At 42.3% G+C, this 13,512-nt stretch overlaps 1 protein-coding gene across 1 annotated transcript in view; it reads right to left on the bottom strand.

The window, feature by feature from the left end:
• Positions 1-6,190, bottom strand: part of SLC26A8 (solute carrier family 26 member 8) — a gene marked incomplete at both ends in the record, with an annotated part of 80,091 nt that extends 73,901 nt beyond the window's left edge. The window contains one exon of the mRNA XM_079781650.1: positions 6,006-6,190. Within this exon, the coding sequence (XP_079637776.1) occupies positions 6,006-6,190 (185 nt within the window). The remainder of the gene's footprint in view (positions 1-6,005) is intronic.
• Positions 6,191-13,512: the final 7,322 nt, after the last annotated feature.

Here is a 13,512-nt window from a genome sequence, read left to right as displayed (position 1 = left end):
CTGGCTGAGTAGAAGTTTTACAACTAGAAGGAAAGAAAAAAGCTCATTGAGACTGGGTAGGACATGCAGAGGTGCAGAAAAACAGAGGTACAGTGGCGCACGAATCGAGCTGGCGACTGGGTGCGCTGTTTTTTTTCAATCAGGAAGGAGATACAAGCTCCTGACTGCTCTGAACTCCAGTTTCCGGCAAGACTCTGGGGACCCAGACTCCTACGGGGAGAAGCTGGACTGTCTGCCATTGGGTCAGAAAGTGAGGGTGGCTTTCTTGCAGAGGTGCTCACAGGAATCATTGTTTACTGCACTGGGGAGCAGGACACGGAGACATGGAGACACAAAGACGGCTGACTGACAGCCATCGCTGTTTGCTACATCCTGGTAATTCCCTGAGACCCCGCCCCATCCAATTTACAAACGCACCCAAACTGTGAGCAGTGGCTTTTGCATATGAATGGCCTGCCCTTTCGCAGCTTAACCTAACAAACTGCAGCTGGGTCAGACAGCTCCAAAACTTCCAAACCCCAAACAAAGAGGAGAAATCTGCAGATCTCGCTGTAGCTCCTGCTGGGTGGCCTCAGGCAGTAGCTGACCTGCACCTCCTTGGAGATCCAGGAGCCAGTGTACCTAGCAGTCAGTGTGAGACGATACCAGATTTCAACTCCTCATATCCGTAAGTGACACACTCAAGAGGCAGACTCAGTGAGCACCAAAGCCCCACTGAAGCAAGTCCTGCCCCATAAGGGTGTCTTTAGCACAGTAGTTCTTCCATTATAGACACAGTGGGTCCTCACAGCCAATTGGCCTAGAGGTCAATTCCTCCCAGTGTACCAACAGCAATCAAGGCTTAACTACAACTAGACTGTGCACCCAGCCCACAAAGGGGTGCACCAAGAGTGTCCACCTCAGGTGACTGGGGAGGCTGAGCCACTGGGCCCTATAGGTCACCTACCACACAAAGCCACTCCATCAACACAGGGAAGCAGCCAAAATGTGGAGAAAAAGAAACATGTAATGAATAAAAGAAATGGAGGAAAGCAAACTACTGGATATAGAGTTCAAAACCACAGTTATAAGGTTACTCAAGAATCTTCTAGAAACTTCCAAGGAACTTAGTGAGATCTTTAAGGATCTTAATGAGAATGCCAAAAAAATGGAAAAGGACCAGTCAGAAATTAAGCATACACTGTCTGAAATAAAGAATAATATACAGAAATCCAACAGTAGACTAAAGGACCCCAAGAATCAAACCAAAGATTTGAAACATGAGGAAGCAAAAAACACCCAACCAGAAAAACAAAAAGAAAAAAGAATCCCAAAATATGAAGATAGTATAAGGAGCCTCTGGGACAACTTCAAGCGTACCAACATCAGAATTATGGGGGTGCCAGAAGAAGAGAGAGGGCAAAATATTGAAAACCTATTAGAAGAAATAATGACAGAAAACTTTCCCTACCTGGTGAAAGAAATAGACTTACAAGTCCAGGATGCACAGAGAACCCCAAACAAGAGGAATCCAAAGAGGACCACACCAAGACACATCATAATTAAAATGCCAAGGGCAAAAGACAAAGAGAGAATCTTGAAAGCAGCAAGAGAAAAACAGTTAGTTACCTACAAGGGAGCACCCATACGACTGCCAGCTGATTTCTCAATAGAAACTATGCAGGCCAGACGGGAGTGGCAAGAAATATTCAAAGTGATGAACAGCAAGAATCTACAACCAATATTACTCTACCCAGCAAAGTATCATTTAGAATTGAAGGTCAGATAAAGAGCTTCACAGACAAGAAAAAGCTAAAGGAGTTCATCACCACCAAACCAGGATTATATGAAATCCTGAAGGGTATTCTTTAAGAAGAGGAAGAAGAAGAAAAAGGTAAAGATAAAAAATATGCATAACAAAGTGACAACAAATACATATCTATCAACAAGTGAATCTAAAAATCAAGTGAATAAAAAATCTGATGAACAGAATAAACTGGTCAATATAATAGAATCAGGGGCATAGAAAGGGAGTGGAGTGACAATTCTTGGGGGGAAGGGGGTGTGAGGGGTGTGGGAAGAAATTGAACAAAAATATTACACCTATGGATGAGGACAGTGGTGGGGTGTAAGGGCATGGGGTGGGGGGGAATTGGGTGGAGGGGAGCTATGGGGGGGGGGGAAGAGGAACATCTGTAATAATCTGAACAATAAATATTTATTTTAAAAAAAGAAAAATGAGTAAATCCTCACAATCATCTTATGAAGTAGGTGCTATTACCATCACCATTTTACAGGTGAGGAAACTGAGGCACAGTTGGGTTGGGATAGATTACCTAAAGTCACACAGCTGGGAAGCAGCAGAACTGGAATTCAAAACCAGGCAATCCGGCTTCTGAGTCTTGCTCTTAACCACAGTGCCTTTCAGGTTAAAATTCAGAAGTGGCTATAACTGTGTGTTTTAGAAGTAGGGACTAAGAACTGCTATAAAAGCCTATGGGAGGCAGAACTGGTCAGATTTAAGTGTTCAAGGCCTGGGCAGGGAGGGAGAGTTATAACCTGCTTATGATGAGGGATAAGTCAGGAACAGACTATCCTATCTAATAAAGAGGGAATATGCTAATTGACCCTCACACTGCCACAAAAGATGGCAGCACCCAGAGCCAATAAGAAGGGAATATGCTAATATACTGCCCCACCCTCAAAGATGGCGGCACCCACAGGCAATAAGGAGGGAATATGCTAATTGACTGCCCCACCCTCAAAGATGGAGGTGCCCACAGCCACAGGATGGTGGCACCCAGTCCCCTCAGCACCCCCCAGCCACCCAGGGCTGGCCCGAGGCTCAGGCAAGCCTTGGATGGCAGCTGCCCAGAGGTGCCTGAGGCTCAGGTAAGCAGGGCCGGCCAAGGCTTGCGCTGCTGGCAGTGGCAGCAGCAGAGGTGTGATGGGGCGTCGCCTTCCCCTGATCGCAGAGTCGCCTCCCACCCCTGAGGGCTCCCGAACTGTGAGAGGGGGCAGGCTGGGCTGAGGGACCCATTCTCCAGTGCATGAATTTTCATGCACCAGGCCTCTAGTCTTTTTATAAAGACAAAGACAAAGTGGCCCCCAAATGCCCTCTTTAACATATTCTGACCTATGGTGTAGCAGAGAAAATGAGAGTAGTGGTGTAAGACTGGGAGGGGCATCCAAGACCACAACTTGCAAAAGGCAGGATATGGATAAAGGAGAGTGCCTCAGAGAGAAGGAAGTCTGCAATAGGGCTGTGTGGAGGCCTTCCTCATTTGTCACCCAACACATGCCGATTGTGGGTGATAAATCCAGAATGTGAGTGAGGGCAGCTTGAGTAATTAGAGTTAAAATCATGATGTAGGTCACAAAAAAAGAGTTCCTAACCATAGGTCTATGGACCCCCTGAGACTCTAGATAAAATTCATGGGATATGTGAATTTAGAAGAAAATATATCTTTATATTTACTAACTTCCTAACTGAAATTGAGCACTTCTCTCAATTATGAATGTTACAACAAACTAGAGTAGCATCAGCAGAACTTGATTTTGTCACCAAAGAAATCACAAACATTTTTATATTACATTAAAATTGCTGCAGATATATTAAAATATCATTTATATCCATCACTATTTTGAAATTATGATAGCTTCTAGGTCTACATTATTAAATAACATAATTTTGGGATTTTTCATATTTTGATAAACTATGTTTAGAAAAACTGGTTTCCTTTATAATTTTACTAGAGGCCCGTTGCACAAAATTCATGCAAGAGTAGACCTTCCTTCCCCCAGCTGCCAGCACCAGCTTCCCTCTGGCACCTGGGACCTGGGCTTTCTTCATAGCCCTGGCTTCATCTGGAAGGTTGTCCAGAAGGACATCCGGCCTAATTAGAATATTACTCTTTTATTATTATAGATGTATTTTATACATTGAAAATAATTCTGGCCAAGACCATTCAATGGGAAAAGAATAGTCTCTTCAATAAATGGTGCTGGGAAAATGGGATATCCACATAGCTATGAATAAAGTTGGACCCTTATTTTACACCTTACAAAATTAACTAAAAATTAATGGATCAAGGGTCTAAATTTAAGAGCTAAAACTATAAAACTCCTAGAAGAAAATATAGGGGAAAATCTTCATGATCTTGGATTTCACAACAATTTCTTAAATATGACACCAAAGTCACAGGCAACAAAAGAAAAATTAGATAAATTGAATTTCATTAAAATTAAAAACTGTTGTTCACCAAAGGACACAATCAACAGAGAAAAAGACACCCTACAGAATGGAAAAAAATATTTGCAAATTACATATATGATAAGGGTTTGATATTCAGAACATATAAAGAACTCCTACAACTCAACAACAGAAGAAAAACAACCTAATTTTTAAAAGAGCAAAGGAAGTAAGTAGACATTTCTCTAAAGAAGGTACACAAATGTCCAAGAAGCACATGAAAAGATGTTCATCATATTTAGTTGTGATGAAATGGTAAAACAAACAAATAAGCAAAATCCACAGTGAGATACCAATTCACACCTACGAAGATGTCTATAATTTTTAAAATGGTAGATAACAAATGTTGGAGAGGGTATAGAGACATTGGAATATTTCTACATTGCTGGTGTGAATGTACAATGGTGTAGCTTCTGTAAAAATGTCTGGCAGTTCCTCAAAAAGTTAAACATAGAATTACCACATAATCCAACAATGCTACTCCTAGGTATATACCTAAAAGAATTGAAAACAGGGACTCAACAGATACTCCAATGCCAATATCCATGGCAGCATTATTCACAATAACCAAAACACAGAAACCACCCAAGTGTCCACCAACAGATGAATGGATAAACAAAATGTGGTGTCTACATATAATGGAATATTATTAGCCATAAAATGAAGTACTCATTCATGCTACAACATGGACAAGCCTCGAAAACACGGTAAGTGAAATAAACCAGACATGAAAGACAAGTACTGTGTGATTCCACTTAAATGAAATATCAAGAAAAGGCAATTCATAGAGACAGAAAGTAGAAGAGAGGTTACCAGGGCTGGGGGGAGGGGAAAGTGGGGAGTTATTGCTTCACGGTACAGAGTTTCTGTTTAAGGTGATGAAAAGTTTTGGAAACAGATAGTGGTGATGGTTACACAATATTGTGAATGTCATGAATGCTGATTTGTACACTTAAAAATAGTTAAAACAGCTATGTTAGTGTTATATATTTTATAGCACAGTAAAAAGAAATTATGCAAAGGTTCATAAGCTTTACCACATTGCTAAAAGTTTCATAGCACAGAAACAGGTGAGGTGCCTCTGAACTGTGGAGCCTGCATGGTCACAGTGAGTCTCACAGGAGGAGGGTCCCAGGTTGATGATCACAAGTACTACGTGGGCACAGCTGGGTATGAGTTTAGAAGGATGTCATTCTCTATCACTAATTAGTCCATCATGGTTGTTTTTGGTTGTTGTTGTTAAGAGACTGGTAATGGTGGTAAATCAATCAATATATTTACTAAATATCATCCCTAGATGCTGTGGGGGACATCCAAGAAATTTACAATCAAGAAGGTGCTACAAGCTCTAGCCAGTGTTGCTCAGTGGATAGAGCACTGGCCTGCGGACTGTAAGGTCCTGGGTTCGGTTTCAGTCAGGGAGATATGCCTGGGTTGCAGGCTCAATCCCCACTAGAGTGCGTGCAGGAGGCAGCCAATCAATGATTCTCGGTCATCATTGATGTTTCTCTCTCTCTCTCCCTCTACCTTCTTCTCTGAAATCAATAAAAATCTTAAAAAAAAAAAAAGGAGAAGAAGATTCTACAAGACAAAGCACACACACACCAAAAAAAAAAAAAAAAAAAAAAAAGAAACCTGAAGAGAAATCACCCTGTAAACTAAGGGTTCTGATGACAGGGATCAGAGGAGGAAGACAGAAATAGGCACCAAAAGGAGTCAAATAGGGTTATGGTGCTGTCAGCTTGGTGGCAGGTAAATGACCACACACACGCACCTGCACTGGACATGGTGTCGGAAGGTGGTGATGTCAATGTCCAAGTTCCCAGAGGAGACAGACTTCCTTTTGTAATCCTGTTGAAAGGTCTCCTCATTGTACACATCTCGCTTAACATCATACGAGTAAGAATTTTCCCTGTATCTAGGTTCAAAATCGTGAGTGCTCCTTGGTGGCTGCATCATTCCTGGACAGATGGAAACAGACAAACAGAAAACAATTTTAAAAATATAGACCCCGTTAGTAAAATTTCCTTATAATGATACCTTACATTTGCATAACACATTGCAGTATTATAAAACTTCCTCATGTGTTTTATAATTTTATACTCAAAACTAGCCTATAAAGAATGCAAAGTGAAAATCAGTCTCATTTGGAGAAACCAAAACCCAGAAGTTTAAACAGACTTGACTGTTAAATAATTAGAGTCAGGACTGGAACCCAGGTGTCCTGCTAGGAAGCCCAGTTTTCTTTATATGCAGTTATGTTGTAGAGAAATGATTATGAGGTAAAAGTCAGTATAACCCCCAATTTTCACTAAACATGTTAAGGGTTAAGTGGTCAGTCAATACAGTATCTTCTAACTCCTCGATGGGAATTGTGCACATATCATTATCCCTTTACCTTTCCTGTTCTTCCTAACAACTGCTTATCTATTTGACCACTGTCTGATTCCCATACTAAAATGTAAGTCTAAGAGGCTGAACTTTGACTGTTCATGGCTGTATTCTCAGAGCCCAGAATAGTGCCTGGCACTTAGTATGCCCTCAACAAATATTTTTAATATATTTTATTGATTTTTTACAGAGAGGAAGGGAGAGGGATAGAGAGTTAGAAACATCAATGAGAGAGAAACATCGATCAACTGCCTCCTGCATACTCCCTATTGGATATGTGCCTGCAACTGAGGTACATGCCCTTGACCGGAATCAAACCTGGGACCCTTGAATCCACAGGCCGATGCTTTATCCACTGAGCCAAACCGGTTAGGGCACAAATATTTCTTAAAAGACTACGTTGTATCCAATTAGCAGCATCATGGTGTAGCAGAAAAGCGTTGCACAGGTTCTCAGGAGAATGGGCTTCTGGCCCTGGCTGTTTTCCTAACTAGCTGTCTGATTGGGGGCAAGTTTCTTAAAAAATAAGTTTCCGTTTCCTTGTCCATAAAATGACATGGTTGGACCAAATGATATCTAAGGGCCACTTTAAGCTTTAAAACTCTGGTTTTAAACTCTCAAGACAATGAGGAGGAGGAGTTAATGATGGATATAGATCCACCTCTGAGAGAAATTACCATTCTTGATAATCTGTGTTTTTAAATAACAAAAAAGGCATAAGATCTAAAATTCTTCCACATAGCCCCATCGGTGTGGCTCAGTGGTTGAGGGTCAATCCATGAACCGAAAGGTCATGGTTCAATTCCCAGTTGGGACACATGCCCAGGTTTTGGCTTGATCCCCAGTGCAGGAGGCAGCTAATCAATGATTCTCTCTCATCATTGATATTTCTATCTCTCTCCCTCTTCCTTCCTCTCTGATGTCAAATAAATAAGTAAATAAATAAATAAATAAAATCCTCCCACATAAATGTAAAAAAGTGTATACACACACACACACACACACACACACACACACTTATGAGGTAAATGTCATATCTATATATATAAAAGCCCAGCAACCATTATAGCGGAATGACCAGAACGTCCGGTCCCTATGATGCGCCGGCTGCAGGGGCCGCCACCAGCACCGCTGCCGAGCACGAGGGCCCCAGGGCCAGTTGCGTGGCCGTTGCCAAGGCACCGGTAAAGAATGCAAAGGTGGCCAGCATGAGCATGCAGCTTGAGATGAAGGCTCTGTAGGACAAATTCAATCAGCTGGGCACCGAGATGATCGTCACTAAGGTTGGCAGGTCAGGGTGCCCTTCTCCCTGCGGCGACCCTCCCCACATGGCACCAGTCTTGGGTAGTGGGCTTTGGCCTGATCCATGCGAGTGAGACTGAGAAGCGGGGGTGGGGGGCATGGCCTGGCCACCTTGGGGTCCCTCTCTGCACGGGCCAACTCCTTCGCTCTCTGAGTCCTGGCTCTAGCGACAGCTGCCTGGTGCTCTGGGCCAGAGGGTACTGCTGGGGAGGCCAGGAAGGTGGCAGAGAGAAACCCTATGGACTTGCCACCCAACCAGCAGCCCAGGACCCGGAACCACCAGAAATGGACCAGCTCAGAGCACACCGAGCTTGGGGGAAAGGCAGCTGCCTGTGTGGGCCTTGCCACCAGCCCGCTCCCGGTGGATCCCACCTCAAAGGAAGCTCGGTCTTTGGTTCCGTAGTTCAGTCTATCCCGGCTAAAGAGGAGCAGCTGGGCACATTTTAGGGGAGAATTAAGACTCTAAAGCAGTGTGCTCTGTTCCAGGGAGATTGCTACTCAGTTGTCTTAGGCCTAAATTCCGGGTGATTGTGGGGCCTGGCTCTGCCACTGGGCCAGTGTCTTCCAGTTGTCCCGTATTTGTTGTAAGGGCCCAAAGAGAAGAAGAGGAACACGTTTTTCCATGCAATGGATTTGACTAACAGACAAAGACAAGCACCAGGCTATGTCTAATGCACACACAGAGACACCAGCTCTGAGTCTGCCTGGCCAAAGGGAGCGCAGAGCCTGTTTGCAGAGCCTTCTGGTGGTTTCTGTTTCCTTGCTGAGGCCGTCCTCCCTGGGAAGCCAGGGGCCCATACTCAGCGGCCCATGCTCAGCTCTAGATCAGTGGTTCTTTTCTAGGCCCCTCCCGCTGGCCAGTCCTGCCCCCAAGTGCCCCTCCCAATCGTGGGCTGGTCTGGCCAACCTCCCAAATCCCCTCCCCACTGCTGGCCTGGCCCTGATAGGCCCCCATGGGGGCAGGCTGGCTGGACCCCACTAATGCACAAATTTGTGCACTGGGCCTCTAGTATATCTATACTGTGTGTGTGTGTGTGTGTGTGTGTGTGTGTGTGTGTGTGTGTGAGATAACTTGCACTTGCATAATACACTGCAGTTTTACAATAGCTATAAAATATATAGGTAAACACAAAGTACGTAGATTATATAAATAGTTCTCTTTTTTTAAACCTCACCTGAGGATATTTTTCCATTGATTTTTTTAGAGAGTGGAAGGGAGGGGGAGACAGAGAGAGAAATATTGATGTGAGAGAGGCATATCGATTGGTTGCTTCCTGCAGGGGCTCTGACAGGGGCAGGGATCAAGCCTGCAACCAAGATATATGCCCTTGACTAGAATTGAACCCATGACCCTTCGGTTCTTGGGCCGACGCTCTATTCACTGAGCCAAACCAGCTACGGCCAAATAGTTCTTTAATAGGTGAGGCTGCAAACAAGTTTAATGCATCATCAACTTTGCTTTCCTTTAGATTGATCGAGTACAATCATCATTATCATCATCAGCATTTATAGAGCACTTACTATATGACAAGCATTGCACTAAATTTTTTTTCATGAGTTTTTTCATTTAATTCCCACAATAATCCAAGTATTACTGTTATCCTTATAGGTGATAAAACTGAGGTTTTTAGAAAAATTAAATAATTGGGCTATAGTTACATATTGTATTTTTACCCTTAAAGTGCTGGGTATCAGTGGTGTGCTATATAATACATATGAACTAAAAAATCACAAATTCTATAAATAAGTGAGATGTTGTTGGGGAATATCAAAGATGGAAGAGGTATTTCACAATGTATCACTTAAGAGAATTAGGACTTGATGTCTTTTACAGAAAAACAAACAAGTAGAACTGTACATTAATACACACACCCCCATAGCAATATTGACCCAGTTTTGTTTCGTTTTACAATGTAATTTTACAATAAAATTCCATTACTAGAATATGTCTATTTCTGGCAATTAAAAGAACCTAATTAACTTGCTAGTAATATTGAGATTATAGTAACTGCCATCCTGGGTGGGACCCAGGGTCTAAAATCTAGCATTTTGTTTCCAAAAGTGGCACTAAGGCCAGGTTGGTGAAAAGCAGGCCATGGGTGAACATCAAGGACAGTGGGAACAGTGGGACTGCAGGGAGCAGCGGCAGCCCCTCAGCTCCAGCAATTGTTGTCATGGGTTATGTTGGGCCCAGAATGGCCAGATCTGACCTTTTCCAAGAGAAGCCATAATTCCAGAGTTTACATGAAATCTTCTGACTTTCAAATGCTGTCAATTACTTTACATATTTTAAAACCATAGTACACATCTAATAAACACCTCTGCAGGCTGGATTTAGCCTGTGGACCACCATGTGTGACTTCTGTATCAAGAGCCTTGTTACTGAAGACACAAAAACCCCTCATCTCCTCCCATCACAAATTATAGCTTATCCTCCAAGAATTCCCCTCTCTTCCAAAGCTGAAGTATTTATATTTTCTGTTGGCATACCCCTTGGAGGTATCATATTCCATTAGTTCATTTATGGAAAGTAGTATTTCATTTTACTGTTTTCAATCTACATCATTTCTATTCGAAAAATGGCTTTCATCTACTAGACTAGGACTTAGTAAGTTTGTCTGCTTTTATTTTCATAATTTTATAAATTCCTCCATATGTGATCTTGGACTTCATTTGTTTCCAGCTAAAGAATGCTGTTTCGCTTGTGGTCAATTAAGTTAGTGTTCCACAAACACGTGCTGAGTGCTAGGTGCTCTGGGGATACAAAAACTCTGAAGTTTATTAAAATAAAAATATGGTGCTCTGAGTGTTTAGAAATAAGAAATACAGGAATTGCCCTAGCCCCGTGGTCAGCAAACTTCGGCTTTTGAGCCACATGCGGCTCTTTGGCCCCTTGAGTGTGGCTCTTCCACAAAATACCACGACCTGGGCGAGTCTATTTTGAAGAAGCAGTGTTAGAAGAAATTTAAGTTTAAAAAATTTGGCTCTCAAAAGAAATTTCAATCGTTGTACTGTTGATATTTGGCTCTGTTGACTAATGAGTTTGCCGATTTGGCTCAGTGGATAGAGCGTTGGCCTGCAGACTAAAGGGTCCCAGGTTTGATTCCAGCCAAGGGCACATGCCTGGGTTGTGGGCTCAATCCCCAGTAGGGGGCGTGCAGGAGACAGCTGATCAATGATTCTCTCTCATCATTGATGTTTCTATCTCTCCCTCTCCCTTCCTCTCTGAAATCAATAAAGAAATAAAAATAAAGAAAGAAAGAAATTCGTAATTAACAGTTATTGCTGCCTGCCATGTGCAAGGTTCTTCACACATCATCTCAAGAGATAGGTACTATTTTCCTGATAATGATTATATTCATTTTACTGATGAATTTAGTGATGTCCTCAGAGTCCTACAATTACTAGTAAATAGAGCCAGGATCTGAACTTGGTCGTTCTGATTCCAAAATAGATACCACATCCTAATACCATTGTGATCTCCTCCAGAGTGGAATTAATAATCCCAACCCAGAGGGATGAGGAAGACCTCCTGAAGGAGATATGATTTGAGCTCTCCTCTGTCCAAACTGGGGGCAGGGAGGAGAATAAGGTATTTCAGGAATAGGATAGGATAAATGTTTGAGATAATAAAATAATAAGGCAAAAAAATTTTTAAAAGATAATAGGCAAGTAATTCAATAGATTTTAGTAAAGTCAATGTTAAGCCCAAAAAAGTAGGTTGAGGGCTATTGTCAGAGGGTCTTGAATGTTTGGTTAAACCTGGACATTTTAGCTATTGAAAGTATTTGAGCAGATGTAGTAACATGCACAGAGACATGCTTTGGGGAAAACAAGTATGTTAATGGTATGGTCTAGAGCTATGCTGTCCAAGACAGTAGCCATTGGTTACTTGTGGCTATTTAAATTTAACTTAATTAAATTAAAATGAAAATTTCAATTCCTCAGCCACACTAGTTACATTTTCTTTTCTTATTTTTAAAATATGCTTTTTATTGATTTTTTTTAGAGTGAGAGGAAGGGAGAGGGATAAATAGAAACATTGATGAGAGAGAAACATCATTGATCAGCTGCCTCCTGCATGCCCCCTACTAGGGATTGAACCCGAAACCCAGGCATGGGCCCTGACCAGGAATCAAACCGGTGACCTCTTGGTTCCTGGATCAAAGCTCAACCACTGGGCCACACTGGCCAGGCACACTAGTAGCTACATTTCAAGTGCTCAACAGCCACACATGACAAGGTTACCATACTGGACATAAAACATTTTCATAATCACATTAGTTCTACTGAATAGTACTTGGAGTTAGAAGAGACCAGGGTAAAAAGACCAGTTGGAGACCATTACTATTACCTCTAGGGGAGAGGTAATCAAATCATAACTCATGGGACCATAGTGGGGACGCCTAGAAGGGGCAGGTGGAAAGCTGTCTGTAAAGGGCTCATCCTATGACTAGCTAAAGGCAATAAAGAAAAACACATGATTTCCTTATTGGGCTTCTTTTTCCTAGCAGTCTTCTCTGGAATTTCTCCAGTTCCATTATGTCTTTCTTGATTTGATAGAAGCCCTTGTGATTCACTTTCATGCCCAGCAGGACCTTTTCCTTTCCCCACAAGGTACAACGACCAAAGCTCCTACTGACGAGCGGCAGAGCACTTTGGTGTGGAGAAGGTGATGCATCACAGAAGAAGTCATCCAAACTACACTGATGGGGAAGTGACCTTTCAGCCAAGACACGACACAGGAGGGAGTCTGTTACTGACTCCTGAGCATTATTAGTGTGATGGGCCTCTGCACACAGTGAGATCAACAGCATGCTAAGCTCTACCTGTAATCCTGAAGATAAATGTCTACTTAGAAAACAATTCTCTGATGCTTCTTGCTATCAGACAAAATATTTAACTGGATGAACGACTTAAGATCGGAACTACTTAAGGTTTCATTCTGTAATTCCATACATGTGACATAACTTGAGGTATCTGGATTTACTACTCGTGAACAGACATTAGTTTGATCTCTGTAGTCCACACTCTGTCCCTACATAAATGACATAACCATCCCCTGGGAACTAGGTTAGCAATGCAGATTCTCAGGCCCCACCTAGCAAGACCTCATTAATCAGAAACTCTGAGGATGGGCCAGCCGTCTTGTTTAAGAAGGCCTCCGGGTGATTCTGCTACACAATTAAGTACTAGTATGTGAACCACTGCAAATGTAGCTAATCACCTTTTTTAGTCTTTCAATGCTAAAATGGGGGACACTGTTAAAATACAGGCACTTTTGACCTAGCTCCTTTATCCCCTAAAGATGCCTACCTATCCAGCCACCCATTGATTCGTTTACAAAATGTGTTGAAAGTATTTTAAAAGCCAAGAATAACCATTTTAAATGCAACCCAATAAACGTAAAATCCCAAGCCTTAGTTTAATTGCAAGAATCTTTCCCCCAATATTGTCATCTTTCATGTTCTCTTAATCACGGGAAGGTAAATTTCACTTCTAAAATTTCAAAATAAGCACTTGGAATTTCATCAGAAACAGCCCGTCACCTCCTTTTTTGGGGGGTGGGGGGTGGAGTGGGGGGTGGG

Source organism: Cnephaeus nilssonii (genome assembly GCF_951640355.1).
Source record: "Cnephaeus nilssonii genome assembly, chromosome: 9".
Taxonomy (NCBI): domain Eukaryota; kingdom Metazoa; phylum Chordata; class Mammalia; order Chiroptera; family Vespertilionidae; genus Cnephaeus; species Cnephaeus nilssonii.
This window is presented reverse-complemented; position numbering and strand designations above follow the sequence as displayed.